The 24,542-nt window shown below is 43.6% G+C and overlaps 1 protein-coding gene across 1 annotated transcript in view; it reads left to right on the top strand.

Moving 5' to 3' along the window:
- Nucleotides 1-24,542, top strand: part of LOC118093937 (multiple epidermal growth factor-like domains protein 6) — a 198,179-nt gene that overhangs the window by 134,838 nt on the left and 38,799 nt on the right. Inside the window, exons 12-21 of the mRNA XM_060274215.1 lie at nt 204-377; nt 1,402-1,533; nt 3,910-4,038; nt 4,751-4,879; nt 5,801-5,935; nt 7,702-7,836; nt 10,007-10,138; nt 10,770-10,898; nt 13,413-13,544; nt 15,128-15,256. Coding sequence (XP_060130198.1) covers nt 204-377; nt 1,402-1,533; nt 3,910-4,038; nt 4,751-4,879; nt 5,801-5,935; nt 7,702-7,836; nt 10,007-10,138; nt 10,770-10,898; nt 13,413-13,544; nt 15,128-15,256 — 1,356 coding nt within the window. The remainder of the gene's footprint in view (nt 1-203; nt 378-1,401; nt 1,534-3,909; nt 4,039-4,750; nt 4,880-5,800; nt 5,936-7,701; nt 7,837-10,006; nt 10,139-10,769; nt 10,899-13,412; nt 13,545-15,127; nt 15,257-24,542) is intronic.

The following is a 24,542-nucleotide window of genomic DNA, read 5'->3' as shown; positions in this document are numbered from 1 at the left end:
CTAAACTACCCTAGGGTGAGAGAGTCCTCATTGCAGGGTAGTTTTGTCATCTGAATAGTCTGAAGAGCTTTCATTGATTATAAAGTTTCTGTTTCCTATTAATAATAGTAGCAGCACCTGTTTACTGATGTAAACAACAAATTGGATCAAGCTTTTGGGACTTAACAAGATGAAAGTGTAAGTATTTGTATCTCTGATATCAGCATTAGATGACGATGAGCTGGAAGAGGAGGAAGAAGAACTGGAGATTGCCCGGATTCCTGGCTTCCGCTTCAGAAGACCGCCTCAGCTCCTTCACTTCAGTACCTCCCTAGATTCTTTCTATGATGAGGAGGAAGAGGAGATTCGTGGAGAGCTCACTGTTGCACACCAAGTTGGTGAGAAAATGTTTCTAAAAGTCTGCCTTAATTTTTCACATAAAGCAAGCATGGAAGTAACATGTTTCCAGGGAATGAAAAAAAATCAGCCCAGAAAGAAAGGAGAATTATAAAAATTTGGAGCTCATAGAACATAGTCACACTCGGTTCTGCCTATGCTGCTGGAGCCAGAATACCCCTGAATGCCAGTTGCTGAGAACCGCAAGCAGGAAGAGTGTTGTTGCATCCAGGTCCTGCCTCTGGTTGGCCATTGGCCTGATCCTGCTTGCTATCCTTATGCTCTTAGGGTGAGAGGTGAGGTGACACACCAAACAGTTCCTTGTGATCCTAAGTTAGCCATATTGTCTGTTTCCAATGGACCTGGAAGGAATATGAGTTTTAAAAAAACAGCAGTCCATATCACCATTGCTAAAAACTGGGAAACATCTGGGACACGTATGGAGGAAGAGTAGTATGGGAGATTGCAGCATATTGTTCTTCTGGAAACACTGAGAACCCAGCTCAGAGTGAGCAGAGGTCAGAAAAAGAGCAGCGCTTTCAGTGAAGCTTTATTGCATGTACTAACAGGAGTGATCCCTTGCAATTACTGCTGAATGCAAGGAATTCCTGCATTGCAGAAGGTTTGAATAGAATATGATCCTTGGGGTCCCTTCCATCTCTACAATTCTAGGATTCTATGAATTCACATTTAACATTATGGCAAGGACTTATAACCCGAAAAGAAGAGGCTATTAGAACAGAGCCAATGTTTCATAATGCCATTTGTTGTACAGTTTTCGAGGGGGTGGTGGTATTTGTTTGTTCTGGATTGGCATGCTTCAAAAATGAAAAAAAATAAATGGATGTAAGAAAGAAGGGGGAACTTTTGCAGTGACACTTTTATGCGGCTCTCTGTGTTTCTGTTTCCATCTCTTGAATGATATAGCCCCTGGCTGCAAGTAGTTGCTGGCAGTAAACATGTACAGAATGAACTGAAATAGCAAAGCCTGGCATGCGAGTTGACACTTGTGCTTTTTAATTTCAGCTTGTCTGCATAACATGTTTGGCAGTGACTGCAGCTTGAGTTGTTCTGACTGTATGAACAGAGGGAAATGCAACAGTGACAACAGTAGTTGTGACTGCCCACCTGGGTGGACTGGCATTATCTGTAATGAAAGTAAGTATACTACTTACTATTTAAATCAGGCATCTCCAAACTTCGGCCCTCCAGATGTTTTGGCCTACAACCCCCATGATCCCCAGCTAACAGGACCAGTGGTCGGGGAAGATGGAAATTGTAGTCCAAAACATCTGGAGGGCCCGAAGTTTGGGGATGCCTGATTTAAATGCACTTTGAACACTAACAAGGGTGAGCCCAGCTTGAACAAGATTTTGGTAACTAAGGTGCAGGATATGAATTAAATATAAAATGTCTACTTTGTAAATCACTTTGCTTAGATTTGAAGATCAGCATATACCACCTTTCAGCTGGATGGGTTAAAACAAATCAAACCATCTAGCTGTTGTTCAGCTGGCATTGGCTTCATGGGTCTCGGAGTGCACAGCTCTGCACATGTGAGCTAAGTGAATGACTTGAATAAGAATTTGATCAAACCTCATAAATGTTGAACAAAGTTGGGGTCCTGAATTTCGCCTACATTTCTGTCGAGGGCATTAGACAATGTGTTTATCCTATTTTATCCCCATTAAGGCTGAGAGATACTGACTTGTTCAAGGCCACCCACAATGAGCTCAATGTATTGGTGAGAAATTGAACCCAAGATTCTCTAGTCCAATTTAAAGAAATAATTGCTACACTAGTGGGTTTTGCCTGCTTGCCATTGGGTCATACTTTCCACATTGATATGACATCCAGCTATTCCCTGTGAATTGCAGAGATGTATTTCAGTGGGCCTTATCTACTGATGTGAGCTGTGGGTGAGACCTTTGGGGGTCATCACCCTGCCTTTCACCATGCTGGGTCTGCACGCATACCTGTCACAGGAGAGCAAATTTATTTAAGGGTGCCTTCATTTGTTTTGGTGTCAAGTCCCATTCATTTCAATCCCCTTCTTCAGATTTAAAGACTACCGAGTGTCAGTTTGCAGTGGCAATAAGACACAGGTGAGATACTTTCTGTGATGCAGAAATACCTTTTTGATACATTACCTGGCTATTAAACTGCCCCTGCATCTGCCTTGACAGCAAGCTGATGTGATCAAATTTCAAGGAACCACAAAAGGTGATCCAGGGACATGGCCTCACACATATTGTCCCTTAATCTCCTGTAGACTTCCTCTCCAAGGGAGAGGCAACCTAAAAAAGCCCAGTAAGTGGCAATAATAATGCACCTTTCCATCTAAATCTACTCTCATCCACTGTAAGTGATCGACAGTTTCAAAGCTCACTGGTCCATTTAGTAGACCCAAATTTGCAAGTGATGTCCAATCTGCTTTCCCTCCACCAGCAAAAAAAACAAAAACCCAATCATATCAGTCAAATCTTCAAAGAAAAGGATCAGCTACGGCAACTCTTTGTCTTTTGATTTCACCACTTTGACAAAAAGTCACTCATTGTATTCCACAGACAGGTGTGGAGATGGGATTTCCTTGCAGTTTACTTCTTAGGGCTAGCTCTGCAAATGACAATCACTGCAAGACTAAAGTAGTTCAAGCAAACATTTATCCCTTTGAGTTGCTTGTTTGCTGTCCCTACCTATATCTGTGTTCCGCACACTAAAAATACATTTTATTAGTCTGAATGCTGCAACTTGGTATGGCATGTAGTGCTCATCAATCTGCCCTATGTACCTTTGTGCCCTTTAATATTGCTGATCAGATTAGAGGAGGATTCTAAGACACTCATGGCTTGTCCATACTTTCTCTTATCCTGGGCCTAGGAAGCATGGATCTGAGCAGTTTTCCTCTTTCTAGCCATGTGTCTGAGTGGTTTTCCCATTGCACCATTCCTTCCCCAGGGAAAATCTTCTCCTTAGGTTTAAATAGGAACAAACAGCAATCCACAGAAAACTCAATTGCTGTTTGCTCTGATTGAGCACTAAAGGGTGGTTTTTCACTTGGGGAAAGCAACGGGAAGTGTGGATAAGCCCTTAGAAACACCCAGTGCCCAGAGGTATATGCTTTATTGTGTACCCTCCCAGCCATCTTCCTCCAAAAAGGCCACTGTCTCTATCTTGGGGGAGAGAAGCAGCCCACAAGGGGCAGGTGTCCATAAGGTCTCTCTAAGGAACAGCCCTTAGTTTTTAGTCAGAACTTGACATAGGAGCAGCCAAACTCCCACAGGAGAGCAAGTCATGGCTCCTTCTCTTTGCATCCCATGGCTACATCAACGGCACATTTTCCGGTCTATTTCAGTAGCAAACACGTAGCAGATGAAAATTAGCACCCGCAGAAACTGGCATGGCATAATATCCGGACTGTTTGTTTTAAGACGCCCTCTAATAGCTTTGCCTTATTTCGACATGATAGCTGAAGCGTAATTGCTCTTGGTCCTTAATGCGGTTAGAAGACTGTGTTGCTCGTTCATCTTGCAGCCTGCTCCATGGGGACCTATGGGAAAGATTGCAGCAGCCTCTGCAAGTGTCAGAACGGAGGTTCCTGCGACCCAGTAACAGGGTGGTGCCGTTGCCCACCAGGAATTAATGGAAAGTTTTGTGAAGATGGTAAGAATTTTATTGTTTTCCTCTACATCATTTCCAGCTGGGTGCCTTTATGATTGCCTGTGGAGTTGGCACTATCTTTTTTAATTGGCACCGAAAGTGCAGCATAGAGGTTCAAATACGGCAGGGTGCAGTAAGCAGAACAGTCCATTTTGTGATGGGGCAAACTTTGGGGAAATGGAGGTCAGGCACTGGATTTTAGGAGTCTCCACCCCTCAGATCTGTTTTGCATTGGGTTCCAGACCCTGGCCCGATGTAAAACAAATCCAGAGTTTCCTTGACCTTGCTATGGCATTTCCCAGAAGCTCTTCCTGCATGGCACAGAGGGCTCCAGATGAGTGCCACCGGGGGGAGGGGCATCAATTGTGTGTAAGCAGCAGCACCCATGGATCCTGCAGCAAACATGGTCTGCAGTGTTCAGATCCTACAGCCGGTCAAGAGCATTAATGACATCTCTCCCTGCCACTTGAGTGGAGCATCTAATAGCACTGTCTGAACACTGCCATGCTGCCATGCATCTTGCTGCATGTTAGGAACCAAATGCATGCAGGGAGTGTAAAGCAATATTGCAGTACGGTATGCAGTATACAGACTCTTACTATTTATAGATAGGTAGATAGATAGAAAAATAGGCTTGTTTGCTTGCTTTTTTTGCACATTGACTCCTATTTGTATTTGTATTGTGTTGTTCTTTCTTTTTCGGCATATCTATCAGGTTGCCCCAAAGGACGCTTTGGGAAACATTGCGACAAGAAATGTAATTGTGCTAACAATGGATATTGCCACAGATTGTATGGAGCCTGTTTATGTGACCCTGGGCTATATGGTCGCTTCTGCCATCTAAGTAAGTCAAGCCGTACAGAATGCTATATAAAATGTTTTTTTAAGTCCTCAGCAATACAATACAGCTCTTGCAAAATGCTCCTCAGTCAATCAAGGATGCATAGATTTTATTTATTGGTTTATTTAAATCTGACTACCTTATCCCACAGCTCAAGGCACCTTTCAACCTGATTTTTGAAAACATGGTAAAAACCATGGGTTGCAACCAACTAAGTTCTACATACAGAAATCTTTCAGTCACCTCAAAAGGTGCATGCACCTTGATTATTATTATTTTTTTTAAAAAAATGTTTTCTTTTCAACATAAGTAATGCCAGAGTAGTAGGACAAAGACTATGTGGTTTTCAACACAACACACTAATAAATAGTGCATAGCACCTTAAAAGAACTGCTCCTTTACACAAGAGGAAATAATGCTTCTTCCCATGCAGATATATGCAGATTTTGTTTACTGAGGTTGATACAGTGGTGCCTCGCTTAACGAATGCCCTGCTTAACGAAATTTCCGCTTAACGAAAGGATTTTTTGAGCGGAGGTTGCCTCGCTAGACGAATTCATTTTATGAAAAATTCGTCTAGCGAATCGCGGTTTCCCATAGGAATGCATTGAAATTCAATTAATGCATTCCTATGGGCAAAAAAAAAAATTCAATGCATTCCTATGGGATTCGCTAGACGAATTTTTCGTTATAAGAAAAGACCTGTGGAACGAATTAAATTCGTCTAGCGAGGCACCACTGTACAATGAAACAGCTATAATGTTTTAAACTGAATGGCCATTAGTAATCAGAAACGTTTCTCTTCCTTCTATTCAGTCATCTTTTCTTAAGCCGCTATTCTGTTCTGCATCGGAAATTTATTGCTCCAGGTTAGGCATACCAACCTAGCAACAATATTAACAGCTCACTTTAATCTGACTGCAGCCTGTCCCAAATGGGTCTTTGGAGCCGGCTGCTCAGAGGAGTGCCGCTGTTTGAAGGAGAACACCCTGGATTGCGACCCCAGAAACGGTACCTGTACCTGCAGACCAGGCTACGAAGGGAGCAAGTGTCAAAGAGGTATGCATTTTGTTTTCTGTCTCAATTCCTTTCTCTGCAATATTATTTATTCATCTTGCAGCACATATTCCTTCCATGTGTTAATTACTTGACTTCACTGTTGTGATTCTAAGCCTCTCTTCTTCTTTTTTACTGAAAAATAAATAATTAAATGAGGCGAAATGCCTCTCGTTTTCCAGTTGCACACCAGCAGTCCTTAAAAAAACAGAAGGAAAGCTAAAAATCCTGTTGTTTAGCAGTTTGGTTAGCAGGGGCAGGAGAATTACCGGGGATGGGACTGAATCCATTCACTGAATGGCAGAATTTTAACTTTTCTTTTTAAAGCTGTGTAGCACTAGCAGTTGGGTCATAAAGCAGAACCACATCTGTAGCCTCCGTTTTCATAGTCCATTTCTGGTCCATGTCACTTTCACACACACACACACACACACACACACACACACACACACACACACACGCTTGACTCACCCCTTTTCTGCAATAACCTGTGGTTTAAAAATTTTTATTTTTAAAAATCCCATTATGTACAATGTCACAGGTTTAGACCCCAGCATCTCAAGGTAGGGCTGGGAATGTTCCCTGCCTGAAACCCCAGGGACTCCCTGGCAAACAGAGCTAGATGAACCAATGGCCTCATTCAGTAGAAGGCAGCTTCCTCTTTCATACACAGATGTACGGTAGGTCCATTAATATCAATGAGCTTACATAAGTCCATTGTTTTCAATGGGTCTGCTCTGAATATGACTTAGATGGGATATCACCCTATGAAAACATGGTATATTTGATAACATTCTCCTCCTTAAAACGTGTGTTTCTCAATATATGTTTGCTCAAAATACTCATTTTAAATGGATGGTGATATTTCTTCTGAGCTGAGGATGGTATCATAATTTTGGCAAGAGCCAGTGGATAATTAAGTTCTGATCCACACATTCATCCAGGAGGTACACATCAGGTCACTTTACACAGGAATCTGCAAAGATCTAATTCCTCATGCCTCCCTAAGACATGCAGTTCCTCATCCAACGACAGCAGTTGTTTTTATGGTGCTTCCTGTGGGGGGTTAGAAGCCAAACCTAAAAAGTGTGAAGAAAACCTGAAGAAGTGTGCATGCACACGAAAGCTCATACCAAAATAAAAACTTAGTTGGTCTTTAAGGTGCTACTGAAGGAATTTTTTTATTTTACTAAAAATGCATATTCATGCTCGTTAGCACAGAGCTAACTACAGAGCTGTATTGCTGATACAGGCAGATACTCAGACCATAGAAATACAATTGTTGGAGAGGGCTCTGTGTGATGTCATTTCCCCTCCTCCCCTGGAGAGGAAGGAACATATAGCATATAGTACTTCCTCTCTCTCTCTCTCTCTCTCTCTCTCTCTCTCTCTCTCTCTCTCTCTCTCCTCTTCCACCAGCCATGAAGTCAGGCATCCCTATGCTGCTTACTCCAGCTCCAGCCACATGCGTGAAGCTGGTTATAATGTAAATATAAGTATTTTGCCTGCATAGTTTTTTACTGCTGTCTTTGCTGTGAACCAATGCGTGATTATAAAGTAAGTAAATATTATTTTTAAACTTGCAATCAATATATCCTTTCCTACCCATTAAAACCCATCCCACACTTCCATAGAAATGTTTTGGGTTTTTTTGGTTAAGGTAATGAAAGTCCTTCTTACGGTCCATCCACACTTGCAAGGAGTTACTGAACGTTGCAGTCATGAAATGATGGTGAGGACCGTTCAGTCTTGCATGCTTCTTCTTCCAGAGTGCTTACCTGGTTTTTACGGAGCTTCCTGTCAACAGAGGTGCAGCTGTCCTGGTGCGTCCTTGTGTGACCATGAAACTGGGGGATGCAGACACCCCTGCCCTGCGGGCTTCTATGGAGAAAATTGCCTAAACCGTATGTACTTGGAGGCATGTTTTTTTGAAGAGGGAGAGAGAGAACTGAGTGGGGAACTTTTGCTTCTGCCTTTTCTTTATAATCAAGTGTGGGGAAACGACAAGCTCACAGACGCTTCATCTCAGGGTCACGGGTTCGAGCCCCACATTGGGCAAAAGATTCCTGCATTGCAGGGGTTTGGACTAGATGACCTTTGCGGTCCCTTCCAACGCTGCAGTTCCATGCAACCAAAGTAGCCTCAGGGAGTCTAAGATTCTTTGTGCTTTGATAGGCCATTCTCTTATATCTCGCACACCCTGCTAGATGAGTGAGTCATCTTTGTACTCACTTCTGCGGTGAGCCAGAAATGCTTTCCTACTTCTGCTGGATTCGCCCTTCTGCTGTTGAGTGGCAACGTGGAAGACTGGCAGGTTTGCTACTGTGCAGCTGAGTAGTGTGTGTCTCTCCCGGAGACCGCATCGCAAGTGATTTGGAAAGTAGTGGGGAGAAATAGATTAAAGGAAAGCATGGGATCAAAAGCAAGCTGATATAAAAGCATCATTGTAGAATGGAAGCAAAAGAACTGAAGAACCCTTATTGTGGCCAAAGCCCTACCTGCTCCAGCACCCTGTTCACGCAACCAAATGACCAACCAGATGCTGAGAACCGGACGTGCAAGCAGGTCATGAATATGCCATAACCCTTGTGGTTCCGAGGAACTGGTATTCAGAGGCATATTGCCTCTGACATTGAAATACTAGTACATGGTTATTCTGGCTAGTACCAGTAATGGCCAATTATAGCTTTATCCTCCATGCATTTGTCTTAAACCCCATAGGATCAGCATGGTTGTTGCATCAAGGGATGCCAAGCTGCAAACAGGGCCACAAACAAGAGGAGAAAGAGACTGATGTCAGAAACAACAGGAGTCCACCCAGGAGCAGAAGTGGTCACTGCTGCTGGTTCCTTGAATGGGATGGGACGAAATTCAGATGCAGGCTGGAATAAGAGCAGAAGCAGGCCAGGACACTCATGGTTCCTAGATACAGCCCTGGATGGAAACCAGAACCCTTAAGCAGAATCCCCTGACATATTCCCCCCCAGAAATAGTATAAAAGCTGTGCTTCATTAACTATGCTTGTTTTTAAGATGCTGGAATTATGTTTTTGCACAGGTTTGTTTTTATATCCCATATGCAGTCTTGTAATACATGTTCATCTATCTGTGTCATAAGTCAATAGCACTTACATTGAAAGCTGCGTGTTTTGCTTGTTTCAGTTATGACTGTGGATGCTTTCTCATGCCTCCAATGGCCTTGTTACTATAGCCACAGTCTTTGTCTCTTTGCTTGTTTTTAACATGGTTTAACTCGAAGGTTTAGTGTGAATTGTAGAAATTGTAGACTATCACGTAATCTAAAGACCAGATGTCCAGAGGTTAAAACTGCTCTGCTACACTCAGAGTTAAGAGGAATGTTTGTCCAGCTTCCAAAATTTAACCCTTTAAGAGATTTGAAATTCTATTCATCTACATGGATTTAGATTTTTGGGGTGGGGTGGCGGTTCCCCTTGGAAACTTAAGGCTGCAATCATACACATTGCATGCTCTATATGAACAATATCTCTGCTAAGATACAGCAGCCATCTTTCCAAATGAATTATTGTTTCAGTAAGTTTTTCCAGCTGGATGTATATGTTAAGTCTCTGCCATGGGTGTTTATTTGTATAGTTTTTTAAACCTATTTTTAGTTGTTCTCTGTATTATTTATTAAAAAATTTTTTTTACTTGCTTTGATTGCATTAATATAATAAGAATAATGAGTAATCTGACTCCGTGGGACTTGTGTGTGTGCGCGCGCGTGTGTGCATGCACACACACACACAGGGTTAGTAGGTCACCTCCATAGAAAAGGCAGGCAAAGTGAATTTCTAATTGGTTGCTTAAAAAATTAAACATTTTTAAAAAACTATGTTTGTTTAAGCAGCATGCACCACCTTGATGTTTTATGTTATGGTGGTATAGAAATAAATTAAGGAACTGCAGAAATCACATCACTTGGAAAATGGGGACTTCTCTTATGCACACACATGCATCATTCATTTTGTTCTTAACACTCATAAGACTCTGTATCAAAGATACTCTAGGCCTATCACAATTTTTTTAAAAAAATCCTTACACTTTGCCTTTTTAGATTGCCCTGAGGGTACCTGGGGTGTGAACTGCCACTCTGTCTGCGAACCCTGTGAGAATGGAGGGCTGTGTCACCCAGTAACTGGGACGTGTGAATGCTCATCAGGATACACTGGGAAATACTGCAATGCTTGTAAGTCTGCGATCCTCTTTGCTTGGTGGGGGAAGGGGAACGGAGCACAAACTTCTGTGCTTTTAAAATAAAATAAAACCAAGACTGTGCATGGAACTTCGTAGGGCTTTGCAGTGGAGTGTGGGGCTGGATGTTCTGGTGCAATCCTTGCAACCGCGCTGGGCTGACACAGTCATTGGATCTGGACTGGGCCCAATGCCATCACCTTACTGTGGCAAGACCAGCTCAAGATCCAGCAGATCTACGGCCAGCTCAGTTCAGCCCAGCCCAGCCCTGTTTTGTTTTATTTATTAAATTTCTATGCTGCCTTTCATCTGAGGATCACAGGGGAGTTTACAATATAAAACAAGGCACTTAAGAGGTAAGTTTAAAATGAATGCTCCAAAGTTTAGAATGCCAATGCTGACTCGCAGCTGCCTGTTACGGTACCTTAAGCTGCAGCACAGAAACAGGATGTGCAGCAATAGGCAGGTGATTCTTCCCTGAGCTAAATGGCTTTTCAGGACCCCTCTGCCCAGCGATCTGTAATGAGTGGATCATGACCACAGTTGCTCTCTTTCACGTGAAACAGATGCCTTTCTCTGAGCTGATATATCTAAGTGACAAGTGTTGCATGCTTATCTCTTTTCAGCTTGCCCCGCTGGTTACCATGGGAAAGAATGCTTGCTGCAATGCAGCTGTCATACTGATGCTCAGTGTAACCCTGTCACTGGGGAATGCACATGTCCCCCAGGTTGGATCGGCCGTGACTGCAAGCAGCGTAAGTCAAAGCCTCCATTATCAACACCTGCACCTTCCTGCCGCTTCCGACGTAATCAAAATCCTAAAGAGCCAGCTCGGCAGCTTCTTAGGCAATTAAACTTCCCTGCTACATGTATATATCTAATATATTCCCTGCTAATCTTCCTGCCTCTGTAATTGTGTATTTATGGGTTCATGGAGCCTGGCTGGCTATAATCCTTAATCATGTAAGTCTAAAATGTAGAGGGCGATGGCTGGTGAAGCGGAGAGGTTTGATCGGAGAACTTTATTCCATCACTGTTCACCAGTTCCTCCAAGCACAAGACACAGCATTCAGACTGACAACTGGTTCTTCGTCCCCACCCCCCCTCCGTTTTCAATACAGCTTAGTTTAGAGCTAATTCCCAATGTGAGGGTGCGGGGCAGGGGGGGGGAGACGCTTGTCACAACAAGTTGAGTAAATCCCGTCCTCTTGCATTAGAAAGATGGTGTGGTGCCTGAGTTTGTGAATTTAAATACCAAGTGAAATTCTCTGGATTGCAAATGAAAGGCAGCAGGATGTATGGAGAGGGAACATTATAGGCGTCACATCTTACCTACATTGCTGCCTCATGCTGTGCTTCCCCTTTATTTCCATGTCATCTTTTGGTGCCTTTCATGGCCCATTCATTTATCACATTATTGTAACAGCCCTGAGATTCGGGCTGGCTCAGGAGACAGTGACTTGCCCAGGGCTGCTTAACCAGTGAGCTTTATGACTAAGTGCTCTCTCACACATTAAGGAGCAGCAAATCCGAGTGCTCACTCAACAGGGCATCGTAGCCAATCCGAGCTCTCTGTTGATCATATGCGTCATGCTTTCAAGCACCCATTTGTCACTGTTGAACTTGAAGGACACATTTATAAGACTACCGTCTACAAACGAAAAGTGCCACCAGGCCGCCAGCAGCAAATGGGAACTGCATTTCCTGGTCCAAGTCCAACCACTGCACACTTTTCCTGCTATGGTGGGTCACCACTGAAATGCCCATCGGTCATAAGCATAAAAAGCCATCACAAGGGGATTAGACCAATTTATGAGCAGCAAATCTATCAAGGGCTCTGAGCTGTAATGGCTCTACACCTGTTCTAGGTTCAAAGGCAGTGTGCCATTGAACATCAGTTACTGGGGAGTAAGAATGAGAGAAGGCTGCTGTGGGAAACAGACTGCTGGGGAGTAAATGTACCATTGCCTTATTCTTCCATTCTTATGGTACCTTGGCGTACAGAAAACAGTTGCGAAAGAACAACTAAAGGCAAAAAGCCCTTTCACTGGCAGCTGCGTTGGGCAGAAGGAAATGTGGCCATCACAGATATCCTTCTAGAGGCCAGTTCATGGAGGAAAACCCTCGTAGAATCATAAAACTGTAGAGTTGGAAGGAACACCAAGGGTCATCTAGTCCAGGCCCTTGCAATGCAGGAATCTCAGCTAAAGGCTCCACCCTTTTTATTTTAGTCACAGTGTTGTGTGTGTGATGCTCAGTGATTTTTCTAGAAAAAGAGGTGCCGGAACTCACCACAAACACCTCCCTCGTTCTCTTAGAATGGCAGTGGTGCCACCTGAGAGGTGCTGGAACTGAGTTCTGGCTGAAAAAAAGCCCTGGTGTTGCTACACAGCTACATTAGGGGGGGGGAATAGAATAGATTTGAATAGTGGGTGCATTTGGAACTAAGCACAGTCTGAATATTTGCAAGGCCTACTGACTTACGCCCATACAATGGACCCTTTCTCCCCTCTTTCTCAGAGAGGGCCGCAACAGTAATTTTGACAGATGTTCTTCCTTTAATCACCTGAGCGGCTTATAACAAAAAATGCTGGCAACGCAGCCAGTGCAGACTTGTGCATGTTCACTCAGGTGTCCCTTCTGCTGTGTTCTTTGGGGCTTGCTCCTTCCTTAGTGAGGCCTTGCACCCTCAGCAACTTCGGATACCTAAGAACCCGGCTACAGCTGCCTTCCGCCTTGGTGTTTCTGACATGGGTCTTAACTTCACAGCAACCTGCAGCTTGAGGGCCAATCGTCCACCTCCTTTCATGTTTCCCTGGCTGTGATTGTAAAAGCCCCTTGAGAGGGATCAGACATCTGGCAGGAGTGATATGTCCCTTCTACAGCAGCCTACTGTGTTTTTGGGGTGGAAGGAGCAGGGTGGTCGAGAGGGTGGGGGATGGCAGAGAGAGGGGGAGAGAAAGATGGCAGAAAGATAAATGGGGTAGCAGAAAGTGAGAGAACAAAAGGAGGTGGACGGAAGGAAAGAAGGGAGGGAGGGAGGGAGGGAAGGAAGGAAGGAAGGAAGGAAGGAAGGAAGGAAGGAAGGAAGGAAGGAAGGAAGGGCCACCCACTTTGGGCACTGGCTTCACCAGTCCTGGCCATATAGCCCCTGACAAGGTAATGCTTCAGAGGGAAAGGTTCCCAATCCCTGCTTGATAGACTCCCAAACCCAGGAAGCCGTTGCTGTTGTTGCAGACAGTCATATAACATTCTGTATTAATTTTCAGCTTGCGGTTCTGGCTCCTGGGGACAGCTCTGTGGAAACTCCTGTGACTGCAGAAACAGTGATGGGAGCTGCAACCCTGTTACTGGCGTTTGCTTCTGCGAAGCAGGATACACTGGGAAGCGTTGTGAGCAGAGTAAGATGTTAAGCATACTGAAGAGGAGAATTCTCAGAATCAAGGAGTGTTTTCCCCTTTGTGTGCTTATAGGAAAGGGTCCAGCTAGTATTTATTTATTTTTTTAGGATGTGGAGAAGTCCACTTGGGAGGACTCAGATTTCAACCTCTGTATAAGCATTTGCTTAAAATGTGTGCTCCAAGGAGGAGTTTGTTTTCATAGTTGTTTGGAAGGGATAGCTAGCCTGACCATTAGACTTCATGTCTGGATGATCAAAATGCTTTATTTTTGGCATTCTCGGTTCCCCAGTGTACTCTTGGGCAGTTAATGCCTGCATTTATCCATTTCTGTTCTTTTTATTTCTAGGCTGTATTTCAGGATAGGAACTTGGCATAGCCCTCATTACCCTTCCCTATCTGGATACTACTCAAAGGTTGTTGGACTCCATCTCCCATCAGCCCCAGCCCACATGGCTAATGGTCAGCGATGGTGGAAGTTGTAGTCCAAAACACCTGGAGGGAACTAGGTTAGGGAAGGCTGGCCCCTTTATTGCCTAGTATGGGCATTAAGATCAGCAACTGGAACCTGGTTAGTTCTGCCACAGCCTGATGATTATTGGCTTCTGGTAATACAGGGGCAGCAATGTTGTAGAAGGCCCTCCATGCTGAAATGCAAGGGGCTCCATCAGTATTGGCATTCCACCGTCTCTTGAAGACACTCCTGTTCAGACAACTGTTCCCTTCTACTTGGAATCTCCTTTTTCAACTGTTTTAGTGTTTTGCAATTATGCGTGAATATTTTATAGTTGATTTTATACTTGTAAATGGTTAAGATGCCACACTGGCATGATGTGATATGTAAAGTAATAAACAAATCTCTATCCCTACATTTAGGAATGGGAAAACCTTTCTGCCTTTCTTAGGGAAGCCTCTCAGGAGGCAGAGATACCTACCCAATTGTGCATCTTCTACCGTATTGGCCCGAATACAAGCCGCACCCACAAATAAGCCACACCTTTAAAATTCAAGAGGAGGGGGGAGACAATACCCGAATATAAGCCACTTCCTTAAAATTGGGTTACAGGCTGCGGTTGGTAGAATTGTAACTCCGAGCCAATTTAAGCTTTTGATCTTGCAAGCCCGCAAAAGTCACCGTACAATCACTAAAATTGCAAACCGCTATTCAGTTGCTACAATTCCGCAGGCACTCAAGCTCGCAAATCAGCAATCAAACTTTTTTTTTGTTCCCTTTTACCATATGTCTGTTTCAGCAGTGATATCGTAAAAGCCAATTTTTGTAAGGTTGAGAATATAAGCCGCACTTTAACTTTTCATGGTCGGAATTTGGGGGGAAAGTGCGGCTTATACAGTATTCAGGCCAATACGGTATTTTGCCTGGGCTTTCTCTGAATTGCAGTAGCCACAAAGGTGCATAGTTATTCTCCATTCTTATTTGAAAATCAATTTCTGTAAAAGCAAATTATTATTTCCCCCCTCCTCCATGCACAGGCAGCAGTTTAAACTGATCAAAGAAAAGTCAGGATTGATCACAGATCTGTGCCTGATTTTTGCCCGAATGCTTGTCTCTTGTTCTCTGTACACAGGATGCCCCAAGGGAACCTTTGGCCTAAGCTGTAAACATAGCTGCCAATGCAAAAATAGAGCGATCTGTGACCACATGAGCGGAGCCTGTACTTGTGCAGCTGGCTGGATGGGAACCTTTTGTGAGAAAGGTATTTCTCGCTCCCTTCTCTGTCCTCCCCTGTCTCCTTCCTTCCTTCCTTCCTTCCTTCCTTCCTTCCTTCCTTCCTTCCTTCCTTCCTTCCTTCCTTCCTTCTTTAAATATCAATGCGTTTCTCAACAGCAACGTTTTCTGCAGATTTTCAGTCTGTTGTAAAGATGTTATTGATTAGCTTAACAGTCTAGCATAATTTACCAGCTCAGTGATGTACTTGGTAAGAATAAAACAGGCCCATTCTCTTAATGGTGGTTAAGAGGTCAGGATCACATCCCAGGATTGTGTGCAGAGCTCCTCCATGGAGGGAGCTTATTCCCTCCAGTTTTTACCATGGCAGTAAAACCTAAGTTAGCAGCAGCAAAAGAGAACCTTTTTCGCCTCTTTACCAGTAATTTACCAGAGGCTAATTTAGCAACCCCATGCATCTATTTTATTGTAAGAAAGCCCTGCTGAGTTCAAGGGGCTTTACCCCCAATTCATCGTACACAGGATTGCAGCTTGAGCCTCTTTTATGTTGCACCATCCTTTAACAGTAGCTTCTACACCCATTCCCAAGAAGCTCAGCAGCAGTCAATGAGAAGATTGGCGGTGGCAGGCAAGCTTCTCTGAAAGACAGCTTGCCACAATTACCTGTCTTCCCTTGCAATGCACAACAGGGTGGGGGGGCTGTTTTCAGTTCGAGGGCTACAGTGACAACTGGGATAGCTCAGTCGTTGGAGCACGAGACTCTTAAATATCAGGGACATGTGTTCGAACCCCACGTTGGGCAAAAGAGTCTTGTATTGCAGGGGTTGGACTAGATGACCCCTGTGGTCCCTTCCAACACTCTGATTCTTTGTTCTATGTTCACTGCTGAAGGGCATATACCAGGGCTGAAAAGGGCCAGAGGGCAAAACAGCAGTACAGAAGGCTAATTTCTACACAGAATTGCAGACCCCTCTCCATCATCTACCCAGGATTCATAATCAGAATTCAAGGACACATTCCAGCCAGGCAAAAACACCCCAGCTGGGTGGGAAGTGGTGCTGATGAGAGGGATGGCCCAGGAAGAGATCGTGTGTCTGGGGAGCACGGTGTGGAAAAGAGTCAAAGCAACATGGAAATAGAAAGCTGGAGAGCCCTCAGGTTTTCCAGCTCTGCTGTAAAGCCACATGGAAGGGTTATGTCCTGCATCACAGTTCATACAGGGTTATAGTGAGGCCTAGCAAATGGCATTGGGAATGGACACATCTATTAATGGTCTGTTGTTGCTTTTTTTGCATGTCTCACCCGGCGTCTGATTTTTGCATTGATCCAGTTTTTGTTGTTTTTTTTAAAAAAACATTGCCTCAATGTACATATTTGAATATTTTTTTCCTCTTTAATATATTAAAGCTGCCAAGAACTGGTGCCACAGCATTTGGAGAAGGGCAAAATCTGCTGGAGAGCAAAGTTATGATCCTCAGTGGGGATCTGAGTGGTGTGCATCATAGCAAAATAAAAATTAAAAAATGCAGAGATGGAATTCTTTGGAGCTTCCCTACCTGGCACCTGATGTGAACAGACTGTGAACTCTTAGGACCCCTGGCAGAATGTTCTGCAACTCAGTGGGAGTCCACAGAATATGCATAATAGTTCCTCGGTGGGGATGCTTGGGAAAGTAATTCTTTGCAAATTCTGATACAAATTGACCCTATCTGTAGTTCCCCAGACTAATACGCAGAACCAGGCGTTTGTATATCAGTTGGATTTTGCACTTCTCTCAATGTTGCAGTGCAATTACTGGCTTAAAAAAAGAAGAAGTACCAAAATCATGTCAAAATGTGTATTTTAGGATATAACACACATGGAATTGCATGCTTTGCAAGAGAACACACTCCAAAGAGCATATTTAAACACGAATTCTTTGCAGATAGATGTGGAAGCAGGATAGAGTATGTGCAAAGCATTTTAGGGAGTTCTAACTCCCACACTAAATCTATTGTTCTTGTTATGTTACTTTGCAAGGCAAGTACCGGTACGTAAGGCGAAATCAAATGCCTATGTTCTAGTATCTGAGCAAATTGCAATTTTTGTGTGTGTACCTGTGGTGCCCTCTAGTGGAAACGAGGCCAATTTGCACCAAGTAAAAAACGAAAAAGCAGTGAGCTAGCCTGCCTGTTTCTTATGGCCAGAGTTTAAAAAAGATGGAGGAGAAAAATAAGTTGCTGGTAGGAATAAGGAATAAATATGTTTCATATCACATGCAAAGATGAGCTTACCTACTTTGGGATTTTCAGATGGGGGCACAGAAGGGATCAAACAGTTGGCACCCTCCAGTTTCAGCAGTCATATTTCTTTTGGGGGAACAAAATGAAGAAGTCATAGGGTGCCACAGCCTGATTGTGGTTGAAATATACTCGGAGTCGAGAGTGAATTTCATGCTCTTTATTCAGCTTGTAGTAGCAATAGAGGAAAAAGAGAAGAATGGCTCTTTCCCCGAAAATGTCTGCTTATAGACATTATTTACACAATGGGCCTTGCGTGATTGGCTACTTCAGGGCTGCACCTGTGGGCCAATCATGTTGCGGATTGACTTCTGCCCGCAGCCTAATTGGCTGCTCCAGCAGGCCAATCAGGTTGCTGATTCATTTCCACTGGAGCTGGATTGGGTGGCTCCTGCGGACCAATCAGACTGCTGCATTCTGGATCCTATTGTTATAGGATTCAGCTCAGTACATAACAGTGGTGTGATGATTAGAGTGTCAGACGAGGACTTGGAGCTCACAAAAAGAAACATTGGGGGAGGGGAGATGCTTTCTCACAACTTTTGGACTCTCCTCCCTCCTTTTATTCACCCTCAAAGATACACCATTGCCCAAGTAATGACCGTCAATGCTCAGATGCTGAACTCAGTGCAAGCTCCTCTGAAGGAGGGGAGAAGCACCCGAGGGATAGCTAGAGGCCATGCCTTCAGATGGCATCCCACCCAAAGATGCCTAAGGGACCCGATGCCAGCTATCAGGACCCCCACCCCTGCTCTAGACTCTCCCTTGTTCTCAAGCAATCACAGAGACATTCCTCTCTCTCTCTCTCTCTGATTAATTTATTTATTGAAAGTTCAAAAAGTACATAATTATATGCGCACTAAACATGGTGAGACGTACATAAGAGAGAGGGAAAGAAAAAGACAAGCAACCCGTGTAGAAGGGAAAATAAAGGGGGAGGAGGGAAACCCCAAACTCTATTTTACAATGTTGTTATTGTACTTCATCAGATCTTATAACCTGTTAGAGTATTTGTAAGAATGGATTCCAAATATCATTGAATTCGTCCATGGTCGCATATTTATTTTTCCAGTTCATCAGTATGTCTTTTTGCTGTGGCAAGGGCACAGAGAGTCCACTCGTATTGTCATTTTGTAAGGTTCCATGTGCATAATTCAAGGGGAAATTTTGCTCTGCAAATGTAAGGCTGTTCCATACAGTTCTGTTGATGGTTTCAGTTACCTTCTGCCAAAAGGATTTCAATATTGGACAATGAAAAAACATATGTTTTAGAGAAGCATTAGCCCTATTGCATCTATGATGGTTAGATACCTTAGAAGATAGTCCCTTTTTAAACAAACGTAAAGGGGTACAGTATATTCTAAATGTTATTTTTTTGTTGTATGAGCCTCAATTTAAGGTCCAGAGACACCATCACAGAGACATTCCTGTGCCAAAGTTTAGACCTGGAAACACTGCCTCTTTGGCAGCCTGAGATCTCCCCTTCATTTGGAATACTTCTCTACGTGTGCTCCAAATAATGATCCTGGACCTTCCTGAATAGATACAGAAAGAGGGAGAAGTACCAGGTCTATTTATTATTATTATACCACCCTATATCTGCAGGTCTCAGGGCACTTCACAGGATAAAATCAGAATATTAAACTACAAAATACATAATCAAAACAAAAACAACCCCATAACACCCCCAACACATTTTAAGAAGGCATAGGGTGTCTGTCAGTCAACCAAAGGCCTGGTTAAAGAGGAATGTTTTTGCCTGGCGCCTAAAGGTGTATAATGCAGGCACCAGGCAAAGCTCCCTGGGGAGAGCATTCCACAGACGGGGAGCCACTGCAGAAAAGACCTATTCTTGTGTTGCCACCCTCTAAACCTCTCAGGTTTACCTCTACCATAAAACTGCTCAGTGTTGGTGCAACAACTCAGTGGAGAAGCACCTCAACTGGCTTTACATACATACTGGTAGTTCTGGCTACTTGGATACTACGAGACAGCTCCCATGCTAGTCCAAGGCTCTTGGTCAAAACTCTGTTGCCACAGGACAGCTCTCTAGCTGGCCTAGGCCTTGTGTTCTCCCACCCCCCCACCCCCCTCTGTGTCTGTATTCAATGCATTTATATCCTGCCTTTCTCCCAAGTACTTAACTGTGACCTCCCACAACACAGGGGGTGGATAGAAAAAGAGAGCCTAACTCCCCCTCCCCTAAAATGTTTGGAGCAAGTAAGAAGATCTACTATATGGGAGCCTGTTAAGGTTGCCATGATTCCAACCAGCCACTGTGCTGTAGCTATGCCATAAACGGGAGCTTTGATGTGTCAATGAAACCACCTGCTGATTTGTGCATATCAAGTTGCAGTTAAAGACACAGGAGCAGACCATGCTAAAGTGTTACTTGTTTTCCTTGTTATTTATTTATTTAATATAGTTTTATTGATTTACAATATACAACAATTACAGAAAAAGAGAAACAGATACAAAAGCAAAAACTCAACTCTTCCCACTCCAGGACAGATCAATCTAGTTAAGTCTGCCAAAGTCCCAATCTTTGGTTTCAGTAGTTGCCATTCTTGAGGGTAACCAGTAAAGGATTTTATAAAAGGATACCGTATTTCAACAAAATCATCTACACCATTTGTATTATTCAGTGCATGTAATCTCTTGGGTTATTTTTTTTCTGATACAGCAATAGACCATATATTCTGTTTCCAATGAGAGATACACAGATCATGTTGTTGTTGTTGTTTAGTTGTTTAGCCGTGTCCGACTCTTTGTGACCCCATGGACCATAGCACGCCAGGCACTCCTGTCTTGCACTGCCTCCCACAGTTTGGTCAAACTCATGTTCGTAGCTTCCGAGAACACTGTCCAACCATCTCGTCCTCTGTCGTCCCCTTCTCCTTGTGCCCTCCATCTTTCCCAACATCAGGGTCTTTTCCAGGGAGTCTTCTCTTCTCATGAGGTGGCCAAAGTATTGGAGCCTCAGCTTCACGATCTGTCCACAGAGATCATAGGATCACAGAATTGTAGAATTAGAAGGTACCCCCAAAGCATACATGACAGGTGGCCATTCAACCTCTGCTTAAAAACCTCCAAGGAAGGAGGCTCCAAGAAAGTTAATTCCAGTCCTTTTCTATTCTGTGCCATTAGTAGGTGTGCTGCTTCCAAAAGAAAAGTAATTAGTTCTTCATAACAAAGGTCAGATTGCCCTTCTTTAAAAATAGCTAACAATCCCAAACCTGGGGTACATTTCACATGTCATGGAAATTCTACTCAATATTGATCCAGCATATAGTGAGCAGAGTAAAAACTTAAACTGTTGCAGGATTCCCAAAAAATAGACCAGAGGCAATTAATATTTCATCCAGCAGAGCTTTACTGCTACTGAAGGCAAATGACCATAACGGTCACAAATCCAATACATTCAGGGTTGGCATTGTCCATAAGAAATCCAGCTGCAACAGACTTAACTTAAACCTACAATAACTTATTGTTGTTGTTGTTTAGTCGTTTAGTCGTGTCCGACTCTTCGTGACCCCATGGACCATAGCACGCCAGGCACTCCTGTCTTGCACTGCCTCCCGCAGTTTGGTCAAACTCATGTTCGTAGCTTCGAGAACACTGTCCAACCATCTCGTCCTCTGTCGTCCCCTTCTCCTAGTGCCCTCCATCTTTCCCAACATCAGGGTCTTTTCCAAGGATTCTTCTCTTCTCATGAGGTGGCCAAAGTATTGGAGCCTCAGCTTCACGATCTGTCCTTCCAGGGAGCACTCAGGGCTGATTTCCTTAAGAATGGATAGGTTTGATCTTCTAGCAGTCCATGGGACTCTCAAGAGTCTCCTCCAGCACCATAATTCAAAAGCATCAATTCTTCGACGATCAGCCTTCTTTATGGTCCAGCTCTCACTTCCATACATCACTACTGGGAAAACCATAGCTTTAACTATACGGACCTTTGTCGGCAAGGTGATGTCTCTGCTTTTTAAGATGCTGTCTAGGTTTGTCATTGCTTTTCTCCCAAGAAGCAGGCGTCTTTTAATTTCGTGACTGCTGTCACCATCTGCAATGATCAAGGAGCCCAAGAAAGTAAAATCTCTCACTGCCTCCATTTCTTCCCCTTCTATTTGCCAGGAGGTGATGGGACCAGTGGCCATGATCTTGGTTTTTTTGATGTTGAGCTTCAGACCATATTTTGCGCTCTCCTCTTTCACCCTCATTAAAAGGTTCTTTAATTCCTCCTCGCTTTCTGCCATCAAGGTTGTGTCATCTGCATATCTGAGGTTGTTGATATTTCTTCCGGCAATCTTAATTCCGGCTTGGGATTCATCTAGTCCAGCCTTTCGCATGATGAATTCTGCATATAAGTTAAATAAGCAGGGAGACAATATACAACCTTGTCGTACTCCTTTCCCAATTTTGAACCAATCAGTTGTTCCATATCCAGTTCTAACTGTAGCTTCTTGTCCCACATAGAGATTTCTCAGGAGACAGATGAGGTGATCAGGCACTCCCATTTCTTTAAGAACTTGCCATAGTTTGCTGTGGTCGACACAGTCGAAGGCTTTTGCATAGTCAATGAAGCAGAAGTAGACGTTTTTCTGGAACTCTCTAGCTTTCTCCATAATCCAGCGCATGTTTGCTATTTGGTCTCTGGTTCCTCTGCCCTTTCGAAATCCAGCTTGCACTTCTGGGAGTTCTCGGTCCACATACTGCCTAAGCCTGCCTTGTAGAATTTTAAGCATAACCTTGCTAGCGTGTGAAATGAGCGCAATTGTGCGGTAGTTGGAGCATTCTTTGGCACTGCCCTTCTTTGGAATTGGGATGTAGACTGATCTTCTCCAATCCTCTGGCCATTGCTGAGTTTTCCAAACTTGCTGGCATATTGGGTGTAGCACCTTAACAGCATCATCTTTTAAAATTTTAAATAGTTCAGCTGGAATATCATCACTTCCACTGGCCTTGTTATTAGCAGTGCTTTCTAAGGCCCATTTGACTTCACTCTCCAAGATGTCTGGCTCAAGGTCAGCAACCACACTACCTGGGGTGTACGAGACCTCCATATCTTTCTGGTATAATTCCTCTGTGTATTCCTGCCACCTCTTCTTGATGTCTTCTGCTTCTGTTAGGTCCTTACCACTTTTGTCCTTGATTATGGTAATCTTTGTACGAAATGTTCCTTTCATATCTCCAATTTTCTTGAACAGATCTCTGGTTTTCCCCATTCTATTGTTTTCCTCTATTTCTTTGCATTGCTCATTTAAGAAGACCCTCTTGTCTCTCCTTGCTGTTTTTTGGAAATCTGCATTCAGTTTCCTGTATCTTTCCCTATCTCCCTTGCATTTTGCTTGCCTCCTCTCCTCCGCTATTTGTAAGGCCTCGTTGGATAGCCATTTTGCTTTCTTGCATTTCCTTTTCCTTGGGATGGTTTTCGTTGCTGCCTCCTGTATAATGTTACGAGCCTCCATCCATAGTTCTTCAGGCACTCTGTCCACCAAATCTAAATCCTTAAACCTGTTCCTCACTTCCACTGTGTATTCATAAGGGATTTGATTCAGATTGTATCTTACTGGCCCAGTGCTTTTTCCTACTTTCTTCAGTTTAAGCTGGAATTTTGCTATAAGAAGCTGATGATCTGAGTTACAGTCAGCTCCAGGTCTTGTTTTTGCTGACTGTATAGAGCTTCTCCATCTTTGGCTGCAGAGAATATAATCAATCTGATTTCGATGCTGCCCATTTGGTGATATCCATGTGTAGAGTCGTCTCTTGTGTTGTTGGAAGAGAGTGTTTGTGATGACCAGCTTGTTCTCTTGACAGAACTCTATTAGCCTTTGCCCTGCTTCATTTTGAACTCCAAGGCCAAACTTGCCAGTTGTTCCTTTTATCTCTTGATTCCCTACTTTAGCATTCCAATCCCCTGTAATGAGAAGAACATCCTTCTTTGGTGTCATTTCTAGAAGTTGTTGTAGGTCTTCATAGAATTGGTCAATTTCACTTTCTTCAGCACCGGTAGTTGGTGCATAAACTTGGATTACTGTGATGTTAAAAGGTCTGCCTTGGATTCGTATCGAGATCATTCTGTCATTTTTGAGATTGCATCCCATTACAGCTTTTGCCACTCTTTTGTTGACTATGAGGGCCACTCCATTTCTGCTACAGGATTCTTGCCCACAGTAGTAGATATGATAGTCACCCGAACTGAATTCGCCCATTCCCTTCCATTTTAGTTCACTGATGCCCAGGATGTCGATATTTATTCTTGTCATCTCATTTTTGACCACATCCAGCTTACCTCCACTCATGGTTCTTACATTCCAGGTTCCTATGCAATATTTTTCTTTACAGCATCGGACTTTCCTTTCGCTTCCAGGCATATCCGCAACTGAGCATCCTTTCGGCTTTGGCCCAGCCGCTTCATCAGCTCTGAATCTACTTGTACTTGTCCTCCGCTCTTCCTCAGTAGCATGTTGGACGCCTTCCGACCTGAGGGGCTCATCTTCCAGCGTCATAACTTTTATATGCCTGTTGTCTTTGTCCATGGAGTTTTCTTGGCAGGGATACTGGAGTGGCTTGCCAGTTCCTTCTCCAGGTGGATCACGTTTAGTCAAAACTCTCCACTATGACCTGTCCATCTTGGGTGGCCCTGCATGGCATAGCTCATAGCTTCTCCGAGTTATTCAAGCCCCTTCGCCACGACAAGGCATTGATCCATGAAGGGGAACTTATATTAAGTCTAAACCTTAACACTAGGCATACTATGTACAGACCACCACACCAGAAGGAAAAGAAATAGAAAGAGAAAGTGAGACCCAGGCTCCTTCTGGGTCAGCATGACCTTGATAGAAGAGTTTAAGCCAGCTGTACTCAGCTTCTCTGAAGGTATAACCCAAACATCACAAACCTTCTGCTTGCTTCTTTCACACACAGAAGCTTCCAAAACCCTCTTGAATTAATTAGAATAGGAAAGATCTCTACACATCAGATCAATACTTTCTGTACAGTGGTGCCTCGACTTACGAATTTAATCCGTTCCGAAGGTAC

The sequence above is a fragment of the Zootoca vivipara genome, chromosome 5, assembly GCF_963506605.1.
Source record: "Zootoca vivipara chromosome 5, rZooViv1.1, whole genome shotgun sequence".
Classification (NCBI taxonomy): Eukaryota; Metazoa; Chordata; class Lepidosauria; order Squamata; family Lacertidae; genus Zootoca; species Zootoca vivipara.
The sequence above is the reverse complement of the archived record's forward strand: the minus strand, read 5'-3'. Positions and strand labels throughout refer to the sequence as shown.